At 41.5% G+C, this 23,815-nt stretch overlaps 2 protein-coding genes across 2 annotated transcripts in view; one reads left to right on the top strand and one right to left on the bottom strand.

Annotated features, from left to right (window-relative positions):
- Positions 1-3,699, bottom strand: part of TM7SF3 (transmembrane 7 superfamily member 3) — a 31,258-nt gene extending 27,559 nt beyond the window's left edge. The window contains exon 1 of the mRNA XM_073317510.2: positions 3,349-3,699. Within this exon, the coding sequence (XP_073173611.1) occupies positions 3,349-3,433 (85 nt within the window). The 5' untranslated portion in view covers positions 3,434-3,699. The remainder of the gene's footprint in view (positions 1-3,348) is intronic.
- Positions 3,700-10,519: 6,820 nt separating this feature from the next.
- On the top strand, positions 10,520-21,044 carry MED21 (mediator complex subunit 21). The gene is given in 4 exon segments (XM_073317412.2): positions 10,520-10,825; positions 11,941-12,055; positions 14,328-14,428; positions 18,271-21,044. Coding segments are annotated over 4 exon segments (435 nt in total). The 5' UTR covers positions 10,520-10,783; the 3' UTR covers positions 18,448-21,044.
- Positions 21,045-23,815: the final 2,771 nt, after the last annotated feature.

The raw sequence follows: 23,815 nt of genomic DNA, 5'->3' as shown, positions 1-23,815 counted from the left end.
ACCTAACTCCTTTCATAAGCCAATATACTTTTGAAAGGGTTAATTAGAGAGCTAGCAAAGAAAACTCAGCCACTTCCTCCAAACTCAAAAGATATATTGTTAATACAAAGGTTGAAGAGTAGCAGCCGTGTTAGTCTGTATTAACAAAAAGAAAAGGAGTACTTGTGGCACCTTAGAGACTAACCAATTTATTTGAGCATAAGCTTTCATGAGCTACAGCTCACTTCATCGGATGCATGCCACAAGTACTCCTTTTCTTTTTGTTAATACAAAGCACATGAACAGCCACTGGATATTCCCAGCCAAGTGGATTATTAAAGTAAACCTGATATGTAAATTAAAGTGTTTGGTCATAGATGTGTTAAATATGTTTTTTATCTAAAGCTGGTTGAGAGTTTCCTAAATTTTTTGACCAGCTTTATATAAATGTAGGTCTGCCTTGCAACAGTAGCCAGGCATCCTCCAAGGGGAAGTGCGTTAGCTCAGCATCACTTTTGCTGTTTCCCCACTTAAATGTACTGCGGAAACCAACAAGAACACATAACCATAAAAAGTGTGAAAACAGACTTCTTCCTCTGGTCTCTTTAGGGTGAGAAGGGAAGTCACTGCCAGCATTTTACAAACACAGGGATTCAATCCACTTCAGCCCAGGTTTTCACAAGTGCTCACTAATTTTAGGTGCCCAATTTGAGATATTCAGGGCCTGATTTTCAGAAGCACACCCCCAACTGACTTCAGCTCAGCATCTCCAAGGGGAGGGAGAAAAGGAGACTCCACGTGTCTCAAGTTGAGTACTGAATTAGCAAATATACAATTTTTTTAAACGATGGCCTAAAATCTTATTACATATGACAAGGGCTGGAAGGACCTTGTTGCCAAATATTTTCTGTGCTTTACTAAACAATATTAAATTTAAAGCAAAGTTGTAAGAATCAAAGTCAAAGTTCCCTCAAACCATCGGACTGATGTGGTGAAGGCAAGTCAATTTCATAGCCAACAGTCCACAAGGGAGAGAGATGTGGCCAGTGTCACATCAGACTACCTTTGACTATCCCTAACCCCATGGACCAGGTATCCATTTTGCAGCTGGGTGAACTGGAGGGGGCCTTTCAGTGCAAGATGGAACATGACTCAAACTCATAACCTTCAGGACTGTAGTAGAGTGCCTTAGCCACTGTAAAAGATCAGGTAAAAAGGAAATTCAGAGTTAAGGCCAACACTCCATCAAGTTGTCTATGTCTACACAGAGACACTAAGGCAGAGGTGGGCAAACTACGGCCCGTGGGACCCTCCTACCCGGCCCCTGAGCTCCTGGCCCAGGAGGCTACCCCTGGCCCCTCCCCTGCTGTTCCCCCTCCCCCGCAACCTCAGCTCACTGCACAGCCGGTGCAATGCTCTGGGCGGCGGGGCTGCGAGCTCCTGGGGCAGCACAGCTGCAGAGCCCGGCCTGACCCAGTGCTCTGTGGTGAGCAGTGGTGTGGCTGGCTCCAGCTGGGCAGCACGGCTGTAGCACCCCAGCGCTCCAGGCAGCGCGGTAAGGGGTCAGGGAGCAGGGGGTCAGGGGTGTGGATAAGGGTCGGGGCGGTCAGAGGGTGGGGAACAGGGGGGTTGAATGGGGGCAGGGATCCCGGCAGGGCAGTCGGGAATGAGGGGGGGTTGGATGGGGTGGCGGAGGGCAGGAGGCCAAGCCACGCTCCCCTCCCCTAACCAGCTCTCCATACAATTTCCAAAACCCGATGTGGCCCTCAGGCCAAAAAGTTTGCCAGCCCCTGCACTAAAGCTTGGTCTACACTACAAAGCTATGTCAATATAATGACATTGCACTGCTGAACTATTTTGGAATCATCAGATTCAAGAACCAGGCTTTTAGAACAGTTTGCTTCATAGTCATGGCTATTTCTTGGATCATTAACAAAGAGATGATCAACACTTTGCAAGCTTTACAAAAAAAAAAAAAAAAAAAAACACACCACAGATCTACTAATCAGTTTCTCTAAACCTCTACTGTCTATTGACTCAACATGGTGACACACTGATCTAGAATAGTCCATATGCTTGAATTAACCATATATGTAGTACTAGAATTCATGTATGTTGCTTAACACTTTTTTTGCACAACTTAGTGCTTTTGAAAGAGAAATGTCAAGTTAAAACACAAGCCACACTGTTTACTAGTTGTCAGCAAAATGAGATTAAAATCAAGTTCTACAATTCTTAGAACAGACCGATATTATCAGAAGTTTGGAACCATCAAAAAAAACCATTTCTTGCATTAAGATCTTGCGTGGCAAGTTTCAGTCCAGTGTATCCAGACTGTCATTTAGTTTATGAATCAGGGAAAAGAAGAATAAATTATGGCAATGCTAATATAGCCTCAAACTATAGTGCTGTGAATAAATACATCTCTTCATACTGAAAATTTTGTTACAACTAGAACTTTATAAGATTTCAGCAGTATCGTTGCATAAAACAGATTGCTTCCACCTGATGGACCTTTATTTTCCACATCTATTATTCAAACACACACTGTCCAACCTTCATGGTGCAACACAATCCAACAGTTTGAATGAAACTGCACATATTTCAAGGAGGGAGCCATACCAGTAGTTGTTCAATTTCTTATTTTTTGTTTTAACCAGTTTTGAGAGTGCTCTGTTTTACGATTCAATGAAGTCATGCCCTCCAGGAGAAGTACGTTACTGTTGCTTACAGGCTAGCCATAGTGCTATTAAGATCCTCCCTTCGACAATGAAATGATTGTTCACGGCAGGAAAAAAGCCTCACTGTTGCCGAAACATATGACAGAGCCCTGACCCAGGAAACACATGACATGCTCCTTTAAAGCCTATAGTGCTCATGATCACTTTGCAGCTTATGCAAACCACCTGATTTTGGTAACCAACCCAACTCATGCCAATTCCCCTCTGTGTAGAATGCATTCTGGTGTGCGAAGCACTTTGACAGCTGTTCAAACGCTATTTGCAAATAAATAAAGATCCCAAGAAGCAACACGGCCACCCTAGGACAGAGAAATGATTAGGAATCTTGACAAACTATCCTAGGCCACCCCTTATTTGCAGCTCATTGAAGCCTCTCGCACCTGTGATCCAGGATCACCTTTGCAGCCTGAGAGATGATTCCCCGGCTATTTGTGGGGCGAACAATCCCGAGGTGTCCACCTGCTGATGAAAATACCTTTGGCCAACACGGCTCAGAAATAGCCAAGAAGGGCAAACGAGCGGCCAGCGCTCTGTTTTTAAACACAGGCACGCTTGTTTTGACGGAGCGGACGTGAAAGAGGAGCCAGCTTTCCATTTTATTCCCTCCCACTCCCCCTTTGCAGCTTACCCGCGCCGGCGCTGACCAAGGCTTCACGCCTGCAAGCGAGCCCCAAGACCAGCAAGGTGCTGGGGAAGAAGCGCGGGAGCCACATTGCGCCTGGAAAATCCCCCGCCGAGCCCGAGCCGGAGCCCGAGCCGGAGGCGGGGCGAGGCGAGGCGAGGGCTCCCCGGGAGGGCGGCTCGCGAGACGCTCACTCCGCGGCGCGGGCGGCTCTCACTCTGCCCCTCATGGCAGCCCGGGGGGCCAGCCCCATGCGCCCTGACGCTAACCCGAGCCGGCCTCGCCTCCGCTCGCCCCCATTTCTAACCGGCAGGCTCAGCGAAGGCTCCTACTTCCGGCCGTCAGCCCTTTGCTTTGCGGCCGCGGCGCTGGTTCGCGGGCGGAAGAGCAGCTGGGGCTAGAGAGCGGGAGATGCCAAGTTCCCAGGAGAGTATGGGCGCCCCGGAGCTGTGCCGGGGCTACTCCTGCTGAACAGTGCACCCGACGGGCCTCGAGACAGTAGTTCTGCAAGGGACAAAAACTAATCATCCAGAGCTAATGGAGGACGGGCTCCCCTTTTGTATTGTTTATGCAGCTCATTGTCAGTAATTTTCACTCCGTGCATCTGAGGAAGTGGGTTTTTTACCCACGACAGCTTATGCCCAAATAAATCTGCTAGTCTTTAAGGTGCCACCGGACTCCTTGTTGTCTTTGTGGCTAGGGACTAACACGGCTACCCGCTGATACTCATTGTCAGTGATTTTCAGGTCTCATCATTAGGGTTTGTGTTAAGGTAAATGTTGGCATTGAATGTCTCCCTGTCTCAGGAATGTCTAGCTGTCACAGATATTATTTATCTGCCTTACACCAGTGCCTCGAGGCCTGTTGAGATCAGGGCTCTGTTGTGCTAGGCTCTGTAGGCACATAGTAACAGCTGCTGTGACAAGGTTCCAATCTAAAGCGTGGTCGGCATGGGAAAGTTGCACCAACCTCGGTTTTGAAATGACACAGCAGTATCACCAACTTTTGTCATTTTACCGCAAGTCTCAAATATTTTGTGTTTTTCTTAAAGCCCCAGATCCTAGAGGCATGTTGTTATGTGGGGATCTCAGACTTCATCTGAAACAGAAATGTTTCTAGCCTTTAGGGGTGTGGAGAAAAGTCTGAAAATGTGACTCAAGTACACACTAAAGGATCAGGAAACAGATGACAGGTTAAAAGATCACATTTATTATTTTTAAATTCTAGTCATTTTTAAGGCAAGCTTATGATTATTTGTGTTTGAATGTTTTGAAGGTTGGGAGTACTATTATAACTAAAGCAATACAAATCCCTGGATGGATACTTTTATTTTAGTTTGAGTGTCTTGTTTTGGCTTAATTTAACTGTTTCCCACTCAACTCAAGCTAAACAAAAGAAAAAATAAACACTCAAACTGAAATAACAGAAGTTTGCACTGTGTTAATAATAACAGTTTACATGTATACCTTAGGGGTGCAACTTTCTTGTATAGACAAGTCCTATAAAAGTGTTTGGAGGATTGAAGTCTTTGTCAGTAGGGATGGCTGTTTATCGTGATTTGTCTCTGCCCATGACACTGTCTCTGTTAGCCAAATTCTGCTATATTAACATGCTAAGGTAAGGATCCATCATGATTTTGACAGGATGCCTGGGGTGCAGCCTAGGACTGTGGGATTGCTGTGCCCCCTTAACTCTCCAGCCTGGGCTGTCTCTCACCATGCTTTGCTAGTGACAAGCAGCAACCCCCTCCAAGTGCTGTTATCACTCAACACAACCACATGTGGAGCCCCAAACCTAGGGTGTGCACTATGCACTAATGGCGGGTGCTCCAGACTCACATCTCTAAAATATTAACAAAGGCATCAAACTGCCTTTAACCTCAAGTGCTGAACTGATCAGTTTGAAAATCCCCACACCAGAGCCACTCATGAATCACACAGAGAAAGGTACTTGCCAAATCCCCCTAGCTCCCAGCCTTGTACCTCAGGAATATATCATATTGCACTGCTCAAGATGAGCAGTACAAGTTTATTAATTGGTTCACCACTTCATCAATGGAAAGTGGATATACACCAGTCTTCATAAACCTGAGCAGATTTACCAAACACTTCAGGCAAACTCACTGGTAAAGATAAACAGTAAAACAAGTGTATTGATTACAAAAAATAGATTTTAAGTGATAGTAAAAGTCAGAGTGGTTACCAAAAGAAAAGAAAATATAAGCACGCAGTCTAAACTCAACCCTATTAGACTGGGCAACATCTAGATTAAGCAGTTTTTCACACCCCACTGGATATTGCAGTTCATAGTACACAGGTTTCACCCTTGAAACCTGGACCAGTCTCCTCTGTTGGAGTTTTCAGTCTTCTCAGTGTCCTTGCTGCTTGCAGCATGGGCGGGGGAGGAGAAAAGGCCAAGCATGTGGCCACTGTGTTCTGTTTTATGCCCTTAGTCCATGTGCTTGGAGAACACAAGTCCAGGCATCTCTGATGGGCATTGCTGAGTCACCAGGCGAGGTTGAGCAATTCCCCCGATGTGGCCTTGTGCAAGTGCATCATTGCATTGTAGCTCCCTTGCTGGACAATAGCTGTTGATGGTTGTTCAACACCTGCCCTGGTGTTGGTTAGCTCCCTTGTCCTTATCTCTGGGGATCTAATATCTGGACATTTCCCCAACTCACAGCATGTTTTAGTGACAACCATACAACACAATTTCATAACTTCATATGCATTAATAATATACATATTTAGATAGAACCATGGCTTTCAGTGGATCATAACCTTTCCCCTGATACCTCACATGGCATGCTTTATATGAAATACCATAATTATATATAAATGATGAATATGGGGGTTACAGGTTGCTCCTCCCGAGGTATAGAGTGTCACAATGATATCAGCCCTCCCCTCCCCAGCACCTTAATCCAATTCTAACATAACAAAGTCTGAAAATAACTCCTAAAACCTCAAACCTCCTCTAAAGCTGCAAACTCAAAATTTAACTTAAAATACAAATAGAAGGGCTGATACTGCAATGAGCTCTGCAATGGCTACTCCCAGTGAGGTCCACAAAGGTGCATCAGGGTCTGCCTGCATGGAGCTCATTGCAGCTTCAGTGCTAGAGACAAAAGGTTAAAAATATTGTTCAGCACTTTTCTTCTTTGAAGGTCATTGCAGAAAATAAATTAATCCTCATAGGCGGTAGTGTTAACATTGACGTTTAATGTTAATGACCCAAGAGAGGTTAAGTAGTTTGCCCAAAGCCAGAGATGGCATGAGTACTAAGGCTATGTCTACACTACCACTTATTTTGGTATAACTTCTCCCCCTCAGGGGTGTGACTATGTCACCCGTCTGAGCGACATAAATTATGCCTACCTACGCGCTGGTGTGGACAGCGCTACGTCAGTGGGGGAGCTTCTACTGCCGACATAGGTACCGCTGCTCACTGGGGGTTGATTAATTAAGTCGACGAGAGAGCTCTCTCCGGTTGGCTTAGAGTGGCTACACTAGAGAGCTTACAGTGGCACAGCTAGTGTAGCCATAGCCTAAGTAATTTCTTATTCATAGCCCAGTACTCAAACCCACTAGCCCACGTCTGTCAGTGCTCAGACAACATTTGCTCCTTAGTGTGCTTAAGTCCCACTGACTTTTAATGGCAATTGAATCTGGCATGGCCAACTGCTGAATGGCCAAGACAAAGTTAAAGTTCAAATATGAATTGATTTGCACAACTTTGGTATCTTTTATCTGCTAACCTGACTTAAAATAAGAAAGCCATCAGTATATGCTTGCTTTTCCTTGACGCAGCCCTTTCTCAGAACTGATAAAATCGTAGAAGTGTAGGGCAGGAAGGAACCTCAAGAGGTCCTCTAGTCCAGCTTCCTGCACTGAGGCAGGATTAAGTATACCTAGGCCATCCCTGAGAAATGTGTGTCTAACCTGTACTTATGTACATTAACTAAAAGAACTACTCTGTAATATCAGTACTTTGTTTTGATAGTTTCCTTATTTTTTCCCATTCAAAGCACGTGGCATGTGGAAATTATTACCATTTCTATTTAACAATGGTGTAAGTGAAAGGAAGATCAGGCCCATCTGTTTTACAGAAGTAAGGCCTAGATCCTCAAAGGTATTTAGGCACCAAACTCCCATTGATTTCAGTACCTCTGAGGAGCTGGGCCTAAGTCACACATAAGACAGTAGCAATTTGCTTTATTTCACTGTCAAGAAAGTAATAGATTTTTTAAAAGATATCTAGAATCCAGATATTTTTCATCAGACTGTAACAGGGTTAAAAAAGATCAAAATTTAAATTAAAACAGGTTAACAGATCGTTTTGAAACATTACAAATGCAACATTTTTCTATATTGTGGAACCTCAAATTTCTTTTTCTCATTTATTTTATGTATTTTTTTCTTTACTGAAAAATGAACTATAATACAAATATGATAAAAAGTCTTGACAGGAATCCTAACTTCAATCATCCTTGCTTTAAACCAAATTCATTTAAAGTCAGATAATATATAAATAAGACATACCACTTAATTAATCCTCATAATCCCCCTGTGAGTTAGGCATTATCATCCCCATTTCAAAGAAGGGGAAATTTAGGGAGAGAGATTAAGTCCAGGATCCAGCAAAGCAGTTAAGCATGCTCACATGGTTAAAGCAGAGCATGTGCTTAACTACTTTGCTGGGTCAGGGCCTGTGGAAGAGGTTTTGAAACTAGGGGGGCGTGCAGGAACGTTCAGGGTGGGGGAGTGGAACACCAGCCCTGTGCTGCGGGGCTTGGGCCAGCCCCACGCAGTGGGGTTTGAGGTGAGAGGACCACCGCCGAGTCACCTCAGCAGGGCACCCAGCCTTGCATGTGTTTATTTTTGTGTGGGCCGGGGGAGCATGGCCAAAAATTGTAACTCAGAGGAGGGGCTCAGCTTAAAGTTTAAAAATGCTGGCCTATGAGTCTAACCAAATGCCCACTGAAGTCAACAGGAGTCTTTCCACTGACTTCAATGGACACTGGATCAGGCCCAGAATTATTTGCTTAAAGCCACAGAGGGAGTGAGGCCCAAGAGGTAGTTAGATGCTGAACTGTCATTGAAATCAATGGAAGTTAGATGCCTAAATACTGTTGAGGATCTGGGACTAAGGGTTAGCACGCAGGTTCAAAATCAGGAATTTCTGGAGCTCAGTCTTTTGCTCAGGTCATTAGAACATGTAATGTTATTCCAAAAAATTTTCTACTCACAGAGGCTGCTGGGTATTCAATATTATTTGTAGATACAACATTTCTCCTTGGTCTCAGTTGGAAATGATAGCTTTGCATTTAAGGTACAGCACTTTTTTCTGCTATATGCTTTTGCACATAGTAGCTAGTGAAGGCAGACTGCAAATTAGACAAGTTAGACAATGTAATGTGGAAGCAAACAAGGTCATTGTAGTTTTGCGCTGAATATTTGTGTTCAGTTCTGTGCACCTCATTACCAGAAAGATATTGATAGTTTGAAGGGAGTTCAGAAAAAAAGAAAATGATCACGGATCCAGAGTGACTGATTTATGAGGGAAAATGTTGACGCTGTGTTGCTTGAGTGACAACCAAGGAGGATTTGTGATAGCACTCTACAAATATTTGAAGGGAGTAAACTCCAAGGCTAGTAAAGAATTGTTTATAATAGTTCAAGGGAGTAAAAGTGGGAGTACGAGAAGAAATTAAAATAGATAAAATGTAAACTGAATATCAAGAAAAGTTTCTTATTTAGTAAAATGTATGGGCTATAGAAACATCTCCCAAGGAAAGAGGTGGAAACCACATTACATGAGACCTCTGAAACTAGACTGGAAAACACACAAGTAATTATACAGTAGCAAAGAATCTTACATTGGCCCTAACGTGTCACTTCCATCCCCAACTTCTAAGGGCTTGTGTACTCTTAAATAAATGCTACAGCTGTGCCACTCTAGTGGTTTGGTGTAGACACTACCTACACCAATGGGAGGGATTCTCCCATGGACATAAGCAATCCACCTCCCTAACAAGTGGTAGTTAGACTGATGAAAGAATTCTTTGCTTGACCTAGCGCTAACTACAGGGGGATTTAGGTTGATTTAATTACACACTGCTCAGAGGTGTGGATTTTTTCCACCTGATCCACGTTGTTAAACTGATCTAATTTTCTTGTGTAGACCAGGCCTGAAGATTCTGTACCTACTTGCATAACTATGATTGCCCTAGTCGACTAAGAGTTTATCAACAACATGCTCAAGCAGTTTTGCCAACCCTAATAATACAAAAATCATGAGGTTATCTTAAAAATCGTGAGATTATTTTAAAAATAATGAATATGGAGTTTTTAATTTGCCTTGTGCTTTCTGAAGCATTCCATTTCCCAACTTTTCTCTGGGAGTATGAAGAGTAAAAACTTTTTTTTTTTTAATCTGAGAGTCTGGTGTGTTTACTAGACTACTGAAGCCTGGGCTTGAGAGTTGGTAACACTGCAAATTAATGATAAATCTGTGCATCAATATAAGAACTACAATTTTGCTTTCATCCTAGCTCAAGACTGTTTATTTTTTTTTTTGAAGCAGAAGAGTTTTATTTGTGTAACACTTACAAAGAATCACCAAAAAGGATAAAACAAAACTATGCAACAAAACAAAAGCAAACGGAAGGTATAACACAGCAGCCTTCAGGAGGGAGAAGTGTTCAGGTTAGCCTAGGCCCAGAGTGGGGGGGGCTTCCTTGACACTCATGGTCTTCCACCCTTCTGAGTTACCTGTTGGCCTAGAGCAGGGCGGGGGGGAGGGGGGCTTCCCCGCCATTCATGGTCTTCCACTAAAACAGCAGAATGGGCTAAATTATGCATCACAAACCATTGCACTTGTCACTAAGGGAATCGGGACCTGAGAGTCTTGCTTGTGTCCAAACCCTTAGAGTTGCAACCCAGTCAAGGAAAAAGGTTTAATACATTGTGATTCCTATGGGGCGGGACTTAAACAATCCTGGGCCAGCTTCTTTCCGTCCCTATTTATATCACATGACGCTGTTCATCACTCCGCACACTCAGACCCCGCCCTTCCTCCCCCCAAAGGATGCCCCGCCCCTTCCTCCAACGCCCATAGAAGTCAACGGGACTCTTTCCATTTACTTCCGTGGACCCTGGGCCCCGCCCTTGGCCTTTCACTCCGGAGGGCGGCCCCGGCAGCTGCCGAGTCGCCTCTCAGCCAGCAGGGGGCGCGCACCCCGCAGCAGCCAAAGCATCCTCGTGGCCGCCGCCGGGCGTCGGACCCGACAGAGAACAACGCAAAGCCCTGCCCATTTTCCCCTCCCCCCCTCAAGGCCAACCGTCCAACACCAAGCGCACCCATTGGCTGCCCGGCCCGGCCCCGCTTAGGCTCTGTCCAATAGGCAGGAGGGAATCGGGATGGGCGCTCGGGCAGCGTCATGGCGGATCGGCTAACGCAACTGCAGGACGCGGTGAACTCGGTGAGGCTGGAGCGGCTCAGATCGGGGTTAGGCCGAGTCGGCTCCCGCCCGGTTGCGGGGAGCGAGCGTCGGTCCCTCCATCTCCCCGGCCGCCTCCGAGCCTTTCCCGGGCCCTGGGGGGAGGGATTCTGGGCCCCGCGGGGGCGGGGTAGCAACCCCGAGGCGTCTGCTCCCTCTCAGCGCTGGTCGGAGCGGGGGCGGGGATAACAGTGGCGTCGGTTTAAAAAAAAAAAACAAACCCCGCCGAGGCCGTTGGGCTTTTAAGCGTTCTCGGCTGCTCTCGCGCCCCCTCCCCTTGTGAAGCGCGGGGGGCGCCTCGCTTCGCTCGCGCCGCCCCGGAGCTAGTCTGTCCCCGCCAGCACGGAGCTCGCGCCGTGCACAGCGGGGGGGGGGGCTCGGCGCTGTTGCCAGCGTGCGGAATGGCCAGAGCAGCCCGTTCGTGGGGTTGTGTGGAGTTGGGGGGGGGGGCTTTTCCCCGTCCCGACCTGCGGGGGGCTGCTTTTCCAGGGAGTTGCTCCCAGAAGCTCAGTGGTTTGAGAATTGGCCTGCTAAGCTCAGGGTTATGAGTTTAGTTGGGGATCGGTCCTGCTTTGAGCAGGGGGTTGGACTAGATGACCTCCTGAGGTCCCTTCCAACCCTGATATTCTATGTCACTACACCACGTCTGTCTCCGATCGCAATAATCTTCCTACTTAATTTCACTAGGCTCAGTAACTGGTTGGGTAGCACCTATCCATGTGGCCAGGGGAATGGGAGAAAGCATGTTATCTCTGCAGTGGGCTGAGCTGCTAAAGGCCAGGATTTAGGAACCAAATTTTTGTCCTGGACTTGAGTATGCTAATGGTAGCATCTTAATTAATCCCTGGTCCTGCTAATTGATCTGTGGGAGTGGACACATGCATTGGCATGGGGTCCCAGTGCAATCAGAGACATCCACTTGCATGGAAGGCAGGATTGGGATCTTTACCACAGACTTGGATTAACCATTTTCATTTACTGAAGTGCAATTCTGTGAACTGGTTGATGGGGCAAAAAGTTTAAACTGACTATCTTTAGTGTAAATGCCGACTAAAATGATAGTATGATTGTGTAAATATATTTCATCTTGTCTATAGCTTGCAGATCAGTTTTGTAATGCGATTGGGGTATTGCAGCAGTGTGGCCCACCTGCCTCCTTCAGTAACATTCAGACAGCGATAAACAAAGACCAGCCAGCTAATCCTACAGAAGGTCGGTTTTATCTGTGTCCGTTAACTAAACATGATTACTCTCTAGTAAAATAGGTAGTGTCAATTTAGAATTAAGTAATTTCAGGCGTAAGAAACTTTCTTCAGATGTTGTAACAGTTGTAATGATTCAGGCAAAGTTATGGATAATTGCACATACTGTAGGGAAGTGAATTGATTGAGACGCGAAATATTTTTTGACAAAGCTAAGCACAGAAATGTGTGTGTCTCGGGGTCCTTGTTTTATATAGATTTAGTAATTCAAACATCAGTCATTTTTATAAGGATCACGGTTATGAGGAGATTCTTAGTCAGTGTTCAGGAAACTTCTGTTTTTAAAAGCCAAACCAAGTATGAACTAGTCTCATGAAATTTTACATTAGTTTGAGTATAAAGCTTATCTAGCTATCAATCTGGTTTTGCTTTTAATGTTTTTGGAATAATACCTTCTCTCGCTAGTGTCTGCAGTTATAAAAGTTAACATTCATATTAGTTTACCAAAAACTCTTTTCCATCTGTACTTTTTTACAGATTAATTCTGGTCATTTTTCTAAAGATAAAGCAAATATATGATCTAATATCATACTTCAGATGGAAAAACAAATCAAGCTGGGAAGAAAGTTCAGTCATATGGATATGTGATATTTAGAAAATATTTATTTATATGCTCAGAATGGCCCTAATGTTTTGAGAATTTTTAAATGTGGCTTTATAGTTAAGACACATTATATGCCTAAATGGCTCTTTAGTCCCCTTTATTTTACATGTCTTGCATCAGATTAGGCCTGACCTCAGGAATCTCAACTAAGGCTAGCACAGTGCACAAATGATGCTCTGTTGCAGTTCTGGAAGACTGTCAGCCAGTCCTACAGTGGCCTATAAGGGCTTGCCATCTGATATTGGAGACCTCTGTGAGGAGCTAGTTAAAGGTGCAAAAAGCAGAGCTTTCGCTTGTTGCCTTTCTAGTGGCAGCTGGTCCAGTCAAAGATACTGGTATCTAGTAAGTGATGATTCAGGAGCCCAAGTTTTTGTTTAAGGTTTAAAGGCATTAGATCATGTAAGTTGACGTGATCTAACCATCTTAAACTCTAGATAAGGCAAGCTGTATTTCAGCATATTGTAACTGTTCAGGTTAAAGTCCAGGTTCTAAGCAAGTCAAAATTTTCTTGGCAGATCAGTCTCCCTGTAAGTTTCTTATCTTCAGGTACTGATAATCTCTGAAAGCTTAAGTACAATCTGTAAAACTTCAGTATTTCTATATCAAGGTGATATATGGTGATGTCACAGTACACATTTAAGTAAACATTGTCATTTTGAAAAACAATCAAGTTTGAAAATATAGCTTATTACACCTATCCTTGAATTTTATAGTCCATTTCCTATATTAAAATTTTCTCTCCCATGCAGCTGTGAGAGATCTACACAAACAGGGAAAACAGTGAATATAACTAAAAGTATGGCAAATGTACAAAGTAAGCTGAGGAAATACAGCTCTCCCTCTTAATCTTTCAGCTATAGTAACCTGGCGTTTTTACTTGTAATGTGATTTAAAACTTTTTCATTCAGAATTGACTTTAAACTAGCAATATTCTTTTTGAAAGTACTCCACACATTTTCATGTTATTTAGAAGTTAAATTAAAATCCTGTCACTAACAAAGTGAAAACTGAGCTTTTCAGGTGAATTTGTACATTAACAAAGTAAGAGCATTTTTAAGTTTAAGTGGTAACGTTAATTGTTGTAGTGGTAAATCTTTTAAGAATCCTTCTCTTGGTCTGTTACCAAGTTTGTGTAAACATTTCATAAATTTCAGATTTATTCGCATTATCCTAATCTAATCCTTGCTCTTTTTTTAACAAGCACAATGACCAAATTCAAGGAACGAATTGAAACATTAGAGTATCTCGATGCTCCAGAATATGTAACACATTGTAACTGGAATGTTTGATATGCTGCTAGAATGGAGTATCTGGCTTAAGAGTTAGCTGTCTCTTTGCAAAATAAGGCAGCCATTCCAATGCCATTTGTTAGATTGATTCTGATCCTAGCTTAAACAATCTATGGTTTGAGATGGAAGGGTATTATCACTGTCTTTAATACAGGAAAGAGTTTTTAAAATTTAAGAATACATTGGAGTTAGAAATCAGTATAAATCTTCTGAAATTCAGAGTAAAATTCTAGGTGACTTGTACCTTCAGTGAGCACTAAGTTTATCACAGCTCTCCTCTAAAAAGGTAAATTAAATTGTAATAGATAATCTGATTTTTGTTTTTATAGAATATGCTCAGTTGTTTGCGGCATTGATTGCATGAACTGCTAAGGATATTGATGTTTTAATAGATTCATTACCTAGTGAAGAATCAACAGCAGCTTTGCAGGTAAGAATATCACTAAAATCTAAAACACTTGAAACACAGCAAAAAAATCTCCACCCTCTTAATCCCCTCTGAATATTCCAGCCCAAAATCACAGGTGGCATAAAGGATATAATCTTAGCTCCCTTTAAAAAAAAAAAAAAAAAAAAGTTCGAGGGAATATTTTGTTGTCTCTCCCCCCTGTGCCCCCCCCCCCCCAAAAAAAGTACCTGTAATCAACAGCTTAATTTATTGGAAATATTACATTGAATAACTTAAAACTTGAAGCGGGATGGGAAGACTTAAACCTTGGAACTCTGAGCTATATTAAATTCATTTTTCTTTTCACGGGGCTCCTAAAGAAACTGCCCTCTCCACCACCATCTGAAACTATTTTTAAGAGCCATGTGGTTTTTTTCAGTTTATTTAAACACACAACTGTTTTAATATACCTTTTGTTTTTCTTTATTAAAAGAAACTTGCAAGTTTTCTGGCTCTCAAAGCAGGTTTCATCCAATCTCTATAAGAGCATGTCACAAGCGAGTTTACTAAAACTGCTGTATCTGACATGGTACTACCGCTTTGTGTCTAGACCACTCATTTTTTAAAGGACTTTCAGTATTTCTGAAATGTTACGGTTCTTTCCTCTTCTTAGCTCCACAAGGAAACCTTCCTGCAGGTCAGCAGATCAAACTTGCTTCCCCAAACCTTTTTTCCTCAGAAGGGCCCATGTGCCTCCTCCTAGGGCAGTGGTTCTCAAACTTTTGTACTGGTGACCCCTTTCACACAGCAAGCCTCTGAGTGCAAATCCCCCCACCCAGTTTAAAAACACTTTTTTTATATTTAACACTATTACCAATGCTGGAGGTGAAGCGAGATTTGGGGTGGAGGCTGACAACTTGCGACCCCCCCCCTGCAATAACCTCGTGACCCCCTGAGGGATCACAGCCCCCAGTTTGAGAACCCGTGTGCTAGGGTCTCTCCAGCAATCAGTCCTACCTCCCAACGTAGTTTACTCCAATGCTCATCTCTTTCTACAAGTCTTGCTTGGTGGCCCACCTGTCTTGCCCTTCCTAGCCCTAGTTTGAGTGTTTTTTAAAATTACTTTGTGTAAGTATGTGTACAAAGATGAGCCCTAACTCCCTATGCTACACTGAAGCAATTTTAAGATGGGAAGAGTAAATTTTGTATTTTCAGTTCTTGCAGATGAGTTGATAGTCTCAGAGTTGCAGAGGATAAATGCAGATTACAAAAGAGATTAGACATGTCTAAACTGGAGAAGCATAAATAGGATATTGAACAAAAGTGCTATATTCTGCTAGATCTCTAGTTATAGTAGTGACTAAACATATTAGTTACATTTAAAAACTCAGACCATATAGCATCAGTGTAACTTCACAGTCCATATAAATAACCTGAATAGTTTTTTAGTCTTCTGTGCAGACATACCACAGATTATGATGATGTCATGTTTCATAGCTGAGCCATGTCTGACCCTAATGACACTTGTGTTGGGAAAACCAAGGCACTACAGAAACTGGTTTTGATAACCCAGTAGACAGCATGCTTTCCTCTGAGCTGATATTGCAGCAGTGTCTATGCCTGATTTTTAGGGGCCACTGCATTTACATTTTCAAAAAAAGACCTTGACCAGTGCCTGTGATGATTAGATTCCATGGCCCCTTTGTGCAAGGATAGATGTTTAGTCCTGGTCAGGTTGTCCTCTGGTTACACTTCCAATTGGATGTGGCTTTTTGTTTGTTATTTACTTCCATTCTTAAATTGGTGTGGTGTTGCAAACAAATGTCACCATCCACCCTTAGGGGGCTATGTTATAGGGATGGATGAAATTGGCTGAATGCTTACCTCAGAAAAACAGTGGAGGTTCTAAAGGTGCAATACAAAAAGACTCAATTTATTGACACTAATGCGTAACTTAAAATGTAGCGGGACTTGAAACCTGATTTCATGAATTTATCCTAAATGATGACGATTGTCCGAGTTCGAAGATGATCATGACATCACTGATTGGTCTTGTTTCTGTGAACACGTGAGTGGCTGATCAGATCAATTTGAGCTTTGAACAGTCTGTAGCATGCTAGCAGCATAAATCTCACAACAGTAGAGTGTTCGCTGTTAATCAAGTAACCCTTAGTGGCATCTCTTGTTCAGTGTGCCACCAACAGTATCCTAAATAGATGGGGCTGCCACATTTGTTCTCCCAAGACATGACCTTTTTTCACTTTTCTGTTCAGATAGCTAGTCCATTACCATGTCTTTAGTATAAATGCCCATATTTTAGCTACTGTCACATGTCATACGATTTACAGTTAAATTATTGAACAAATGGTTGGATTCTAATTCCCATTGTCCTCCACGTGTATATGTCTAATGGCCCTCACTGGAGGCACTGGCTGTGCAGTTCCAAAGATGAGCTTGTTGGGGAATGTAGTACAAACTAATTGACAGGGTGGATTTGATTTAAATCACTAATCAGGAAGACTCGATTAAATCATGGTTTTCTACGTAAAAGTGCATTCTTGTTGGTTGTTATAATCTTAATCCATATTCTTCACAACTCAGAGATTTAGGTTTCATTTTTAGAAGGTGCACACTATACATTTTTAAACAGTGATTTATTTTGAAAACTTTGTATATTAGTTTTACAGCTATATCAGAAAATGAATGATTGTTTGGTTATTTCATTTACCAAAGGTAAATTGGGAGGTGAATTATCTCCAATTCACCGGGTTAATCATTAATATTTGGAGGATTTTCTTGCCATGCTGTATTAGGAGGAGAACATCACCAGACGGACATTTTAAATTGTTCTATTTAACTAAAACAACATCGTTAAGTATTCTGTTTTTTTTTCTTCAACAGCAAACATGTAATATTTTAAGAAAACAAGCGTTTCTCACATTTATCTCCAGACTTCTTTTTCTTGTCCAGATCTATTCCGCCCCCAGCAATCTTCTATTCATTGAACTTTTTGAAAGTTTGCGCTTGTAGAGAGAGGTAAGGGATTGACTCTGTGTACACAAATTTGTAGAGGGACAATAGGGCTGAGGCTTGTTGTTTCTCACCTCCATATATTTATTTATTTATTTTAAAATGCTTTTGCTGTTAACAAGCATGTTACCTCTGGAGACACAAATTCACAGTTTGAGAACTGCAAAAGTAAGCATCTCTGATTGTATCCTCTAGACTGAGCATTGAGTCCCATTGGGTAGATAGAAAGTTTAACATAAATAATCTATACAGAAGCCTGTGGAACCCCATAAGGTTGGGTCCTAATCAATGAACTATTGGAACTCATTTACAAAACTTTTCTTAAACATTACATGAATATACTGTTTCATACTATAGAATTAGAATTTATAATCCTTATTCCATGATGAGCTATCTTTAGATAAGTTTTTTCCTCAAAATCAGATTTATATAAAAAAATCTTTTTAATTTAAAAAAAAAAATCATTGATTTTTATCCACCCTGCTAATTAACACCATGAGATCTGAAAGTGTTACACCTTACTCATCTCTTTTGAGTAGGGACAAAGGTTCTGGTTTTTGTTTGTTAAGAAAGCTGTAGTTGAGTTCATCTAAAATTGGCAATATGAGATACAAAACATCTATTTTTGTTGATGAATTTAATCTCCAGGCAAGAAGTGCATTTTTAGATGGCAAACTTATAATGGATAAATGATATTCTTGTACTCCAGCAGAGAATGACTGATGTAGGAGCTAAAGATGGGTGTCTTACTAGGTTTCATCACAGGCATGGACAACTTCTCCACCCATTCCCTTGAAGAAAACTCTGCCTTATGTGGTGATCACAATCCCCTAACTTTTCTTTTGTATTTAAAGGCTGCTAGTCTGTATCGGTTAGAGGAGGAAAACCATGAAGCAGCTGCCCGTCTGGAAGAGGTTGTTTATCGTGGGGATATGCTACTAGAAAAGATACAGAGTGCCCTAGCAGATATTGCTCAATCACAGCTGAAGACCAGAAGTGGTACTCATAGCCAACCTGTTCCAGATTCATAGCAGCAGGGGGCAGCATTTTGCTGCAAAAATGAACTATTAGATTGTGAATAAAATCATATTTTTGAAAACAAAGTTCTGTATCAAACACAATAATATTGAGCCATACTGTTGTGTAAATATTTTGAGTGCACTGATTATGGTAAAAGCATGTCACTTGTCAAAGCCTAAAAGTCTTGTTATATAGTCTCAAGTTTGGCATGGAAAGCATTTATAAACTAAGAATTGGTGTTCGTGTTGCTCCAGCACTGCACATTTAATGTGTTTCCTTTATTTCAAAATACTACTTTTTTTGGTAAGTTTAGCTTCTCTTATGCATAGATTAGTATCTGATGCGCGGTCATCTTCACAATGTAAATTTGTATATTCCTACTGGGCAATAAGGGAAAATTCTTTCTCAGCATATTTTTGGTAACCTCCCTCTCCTCTAAATCTTCAAGATTAGGGTGTCTTATTTTATTGTGAGGCTTTTACAGGAAATTGTGCTTCACTGTGCAGAGTTCTATGAGCAAAGTACTGTGCATTCTGAGGTTGTTCGAGTGCTCACCTCTTGCATTGCTATATATACTGTTTAATTACCATTTCTGCTGTGACAGTTTGGCAAACTTATTATTTGACTGTATTTTATCTTCTTTGGCTGCAAGCTAGTATGCAGTTTTCTTGCCAGCTGCATCCTGTTAATACTTAAAGAGCCAAAGCCAAGATCAGGTGTCTGTCAAATTTGTGGTTCACAAATGGGACTGTGGAGCAGTAGTGGTTCTTGATGCACTTGCTGGTTCCCTGCAGGCTGCTAGCAGGTCTTATGGAATTGGCTCTACCCCTTTGCTTCTGGTTGCTTCTACAGATGCCAGGTTTCTCATGGCAAAGCCTGTGCCTGTAAAAGTAGATGCAACTACAACCAGCAGCTCCTCTCAGTAGCATCAGAGGAATTGGAGAAGAAACAAAAGGTGTCCAGTAGGGATAGAAGCCAGCGATGGAAGAGCTGAAGCTAACTTCTTTTCTAATATTGCTCTTCTGTGTAAGCAGTTGCTGTAGCCACTGCATGGATGTTGTGTGAGTGTAAATATGAAAGGGGTAGTCCCTGAGATATTCAAGAGTTCTTCCATACTGAAAAAAATTGTGCCCCAATGGTGTGAATTAAAAATATAGAAAATTGGGCTCACTTCAAACCCCACAAGCTTTTAGGGATGTTTGGATCAATATTTGAACTTTGTGGCATAGTACTGGAGTACACCCTTCTCCCTTAGCAGTCTAAAAGTTTTACTTTGGCCTTGAAGATAGACTGGCTTTTCTCGGAGTCTGTGTGCATATAGTCTACTTATTTGCCTGATTCAAATTGTTTATCTGTATGTACTGGGCAAATTTCCCTGATGTACATGGAATTGTTACGCTTCTATTGTGTTCAGCTGATCTGAAACAATTTGATCTTGTTTTTTGGCAACCTACCACTGGCAATGCATTCAAGGAGCCATACACCCATTAAATTGTGCTGTAAAAAGAAGAGTTGAGTAGGTCATGGGACACACCTTGTACGCTTACCACTGTAACAGTCTGCTGTTCTAAAGAGGACTTTCACAATATAATTACTTACAAAGTGGTAAGTACTGCTAGTTGTTGCTAAAATGGAAATGTGCCATTTAAGTGTGATTAAATCCTAAACTTCACCTGCTATTGTGAGACTCCTGCAGTACCTACATACAAGGAAGAAGGGAAACATGGTTTATTACTTCATATAGAAGTGGGGCCCATGCTGTGCCATAGGTTTCTTTTGTCTCTTGGTAAATCACTAGAGTTCAGTCTGTCACAACTATGTACTAATTTTGGGTGCTGACTCTGAGGGTCTGACTCTTTTCTTTTTTAAAATACATGTCAGACACCAACTGCAATTGAAGTCCTAGGAGCTGTGCTCAGTATATCTAAAAAAACATGCTCGTGTCTCAAGTTGTGTGACCTGAAAGTGAGGTACCAAAATTAGTGAACACTTGGAGCTAGCTGTCTGTTTTCTCATCTGTAAGATGGAGAAAATTTCCCAATCTCACAGGAGTTTTGAGGATTAATATATTGCTATAGGAGTTCAACAGAGTAGAGATGGATTAAATAGCACTCAAATGGATTCCCTATCTACATTTTAATCTCTGTAGTTGCACAATGGCACTAATATCTGTCTTGTCAGCTGTTAACTTGCCAGAAGTAAACCCAAGCTCAATATTTCTTAACCATTCAGAAGTTCTCTTTGCATGATTACTATAGAGTTACACCATCCTTGTATATTCAGTTTTGTACTCTTTTTGTTTGAATATTAGGAAGTTGCTACTGCTGGAATTCCAGATTTCCTTGTTTAAAACGTTGCCTTAGTGTAGCATTTTCTTCGTGCTTGCTGCTTACTCTAGTATGTTAATGTGCCGGCCACCTTTATATTAAAGTGTGTACTAGTGTCAGAGCAGCTATTTCTGTTCTGCATCTGAAGAACTTTAACTCTTATGCTGGTGTGAAGTAGGGCATGCACACTGTTTGTGTGTCCCCTTGATGTCTAGTTCAGCATTTCTATTAAAATGTCAACATTTGGTTATGGACAATGTAATAAAAATGAAACAAACGAAGCAAGGAAATTGGTTGAATGCTTTCTTTTTAAAGGGGGTGATTGTTTTTCAGTTATAACCTCTAAAACACCCTTCCATTTGTTACTCAGCATGGGTGGGTCACATACTGATGTGCATGAGTCCCACAGTGCAAACTTTCACCTGCGCTTTAACTACAACCTAGCAGCTCAGCCTGCTCCCCCTTGCTTCGGTGGTCCGGTCTGAGTTATAGGCAGGTCTGCAGCACAGAATGGGGGAAATAAGGATGATTCATATAGCGAGTAGTAATATGTTATGGCAGTGCTTTCATAGACAGCATTTTGTTTCAGTGCTAATGGAAAGTGGATTAAAACTAGCACAACCAAATGTACTGGTTATGTTCAGGACAAGGTAGAGCTTGAAAACAGGTAAATGCTTGCATAAAGGTGTGTTGGGGGGGCTAAGGCTGTGCAGTGCATTTCTCCCCTTCTTTCCAACCCCCCAAAACCCACAAAATGTAAGTGTGTAAGGAGTAATTTTGCTCATAATTGTGGGTGGGGGGGTGAGAAAAGGGGAAAGAAAAGTGATAGCACTAACGATTCTTGTGGTTTCTCATGGTCTCAATTTGGTAGTAGAGACAAAGGAAAGCCATTGGTGCAGCTCAGAGGCACCTTGAGGGGAAGAAAGGAAGTAGTGGAAGCCATCTTGAAGTGGAGGGTGACTGCTTACATATGTAATGTATCCATCACCATGGTGTCTAGGAATAGTAAAAGATTCTAGGAATTACTTTGTCTTCTTGAGCCTTTAAGCATAGAAGTTGTACATCTTCATCTTTAGGCTATTGTAATGAGGCGTATTTGAAAACTAACTCCCTTTGTTTTTAGCTGCCTTATTCTGATAGTCATGAGGACATCTTGCAACCACATGTCAACCCCCCACCCCCAGTACCAGCTGTGCTGAGGCTTAGTAGTAAACTAAGCTACACTTCAAAGATGCTACCCCCCCCCCCAAAAAAAAAAATATAAAAAACCAAGAAGTTGGGTTCTCTTTATGGTTTCTGAGACTACAGTTTAGATCTGCTTCATTATCTGTGTCTGCTCCTCACAAGGCTTGCGAGAAGGCACTGTATTTTATCTGAGATCTTTATTACCTCCACCAAATGGCTCAGAATCAGGGTGGATTTGATTTAAATCAAATTGATTTAAATCATGATTAAATTGAGTCTTCCTGACTAGTGAGTTAAATAGATAAAAGTGTATTCTTGATGGTTGTTATAACCTTAATACATATTTTCCACAACTCAGATAGATGTAGGTTTCATTTTTAAGTGTTTTATTTTGAAAATTTTCAGATTAGTTTTACAACTATATCAGAAAATGAATGTTTGATTACTTCCTTTACCAAAAGTAATTGAAATAGTTCATCTCCCAATGCCTTCATAAATATCTATCTCCAATTCACCAGGTTAATCTTCCAAATATTAATGATTTTCTTGCCATGCCATATTAGGAGGAGAACATCACTAGGCAGACATTTAAATTGTTTTATTTAACTAAAACAATAACATGTATTCAGCAGCTAACATATAAAATTTTAACAAAACAAGCATATGAATTTTTGAACGTAGTTAAACAGTCAAGTTTTTTTAAATCAGGATTGTTTTTGTTAAAATTGTTAACTAAAATACTTAATTTTTGTGGTTTTTCTTTTTTTAATATTTCATTTAACTTGACTATATCAGTCAGGTCAACATGAGAAACTTAAAATATTGGCTTCTGCAGCTAACTCAATCGTTTTCACTTTCAGTTTCCTGTTTGTTCATAATCTGGAAAAGAAAAACAAGCTCTCCTGCTTTTTCAGCTCCCAAATGATTTCTCAGTTTAGAACGAATTAGTCCAAAGGAAGAAAATATACTTTCTACACCAAGAGAAGAAGCTACTGCTGTTAAAAGTGAGATTATCACTTCAACAGTCTCTGAATTCAAGTGCTTAAGTGACTTCCACCTGTTCCCAGGTGTGACTTTCTTTAAAACATCATCAGCAAATATATTTCTTGAATGGTTCACTATTAGCTCTGAAGTTTATTATAGTTGGCATTATAGAGGGATGATTGCTGGATGTCCATGTCCTAGCCAACTCCTCCTCTTCAGCAGTTAAGGTTTGACCCTGGTACCGAGTATTGAGAATATTTGCAAGAAAATGAGCTGCAGATAGTGTTTGTCCTATTTGTTTTGTTTTTTTTAATGCTTGTAATTTAACTCTGTTGGTACATATTTCGGTTTTTAAGATCTCAGTTCCTTCCAAATTTCAACAGCGGCCACAATAAAACAGTTATTTCCCTGCATTTTGTTCAAGGCTGCAGAAATAGGCTTCAGGATGTTCAGCATGTGTTCAGCATTTCTCGTAAGCCCAATGTTGAGAACTTTGGCTGGATCAGGGCCATCTATTTTTTCACAATTTTGCTCACAAACTGTCATCAGAATAGGCCAGTTCTTGATATAGTGCTCAAAACAGTCCACTACTGAGTTCCATCGCACGTCTTGTGGGAGAGTTAGCAGCTGCAAATGGTTGTTACGGAAGTATTTTCCAGTTTCAACATTAGCCTTTATTTCTGGAACACTGAAGTCTTTGGCTAGGAGGTACATCAAATGAGCACTGCAACCGTATGATGTTAGCTTGGGATTCTTTTAAATTTCTTCTCATCTTGGATACATTTGTCTGCGACCAAGCTGCATACTAGACATTTGAAATTTTTTTTCACAGTTTGTTATAGCTTTTACTGCTACTTCTTGTTAGCATTCTGCTGTGTGTGCA

This window comes from Lepidochelys kempii, chromosome 1 (assembly GCF_965140285.1).
Source record: "Lepidochelys kempii isolate rLepKem1 chromosome 1, rLepKem1.hap1, whole genome shotgun sequence".
Classification (NCBI taxonomy): Eukaryota; Metazoa; Chordata; order Testudines; family Cheloniidae; genus Lepidochelys; species Lepidochelys kempii.
Note: the sequence above shows the minus strand (reverse complement) of the source record. Positions and strands in the feature narration are given on the sequence as shown.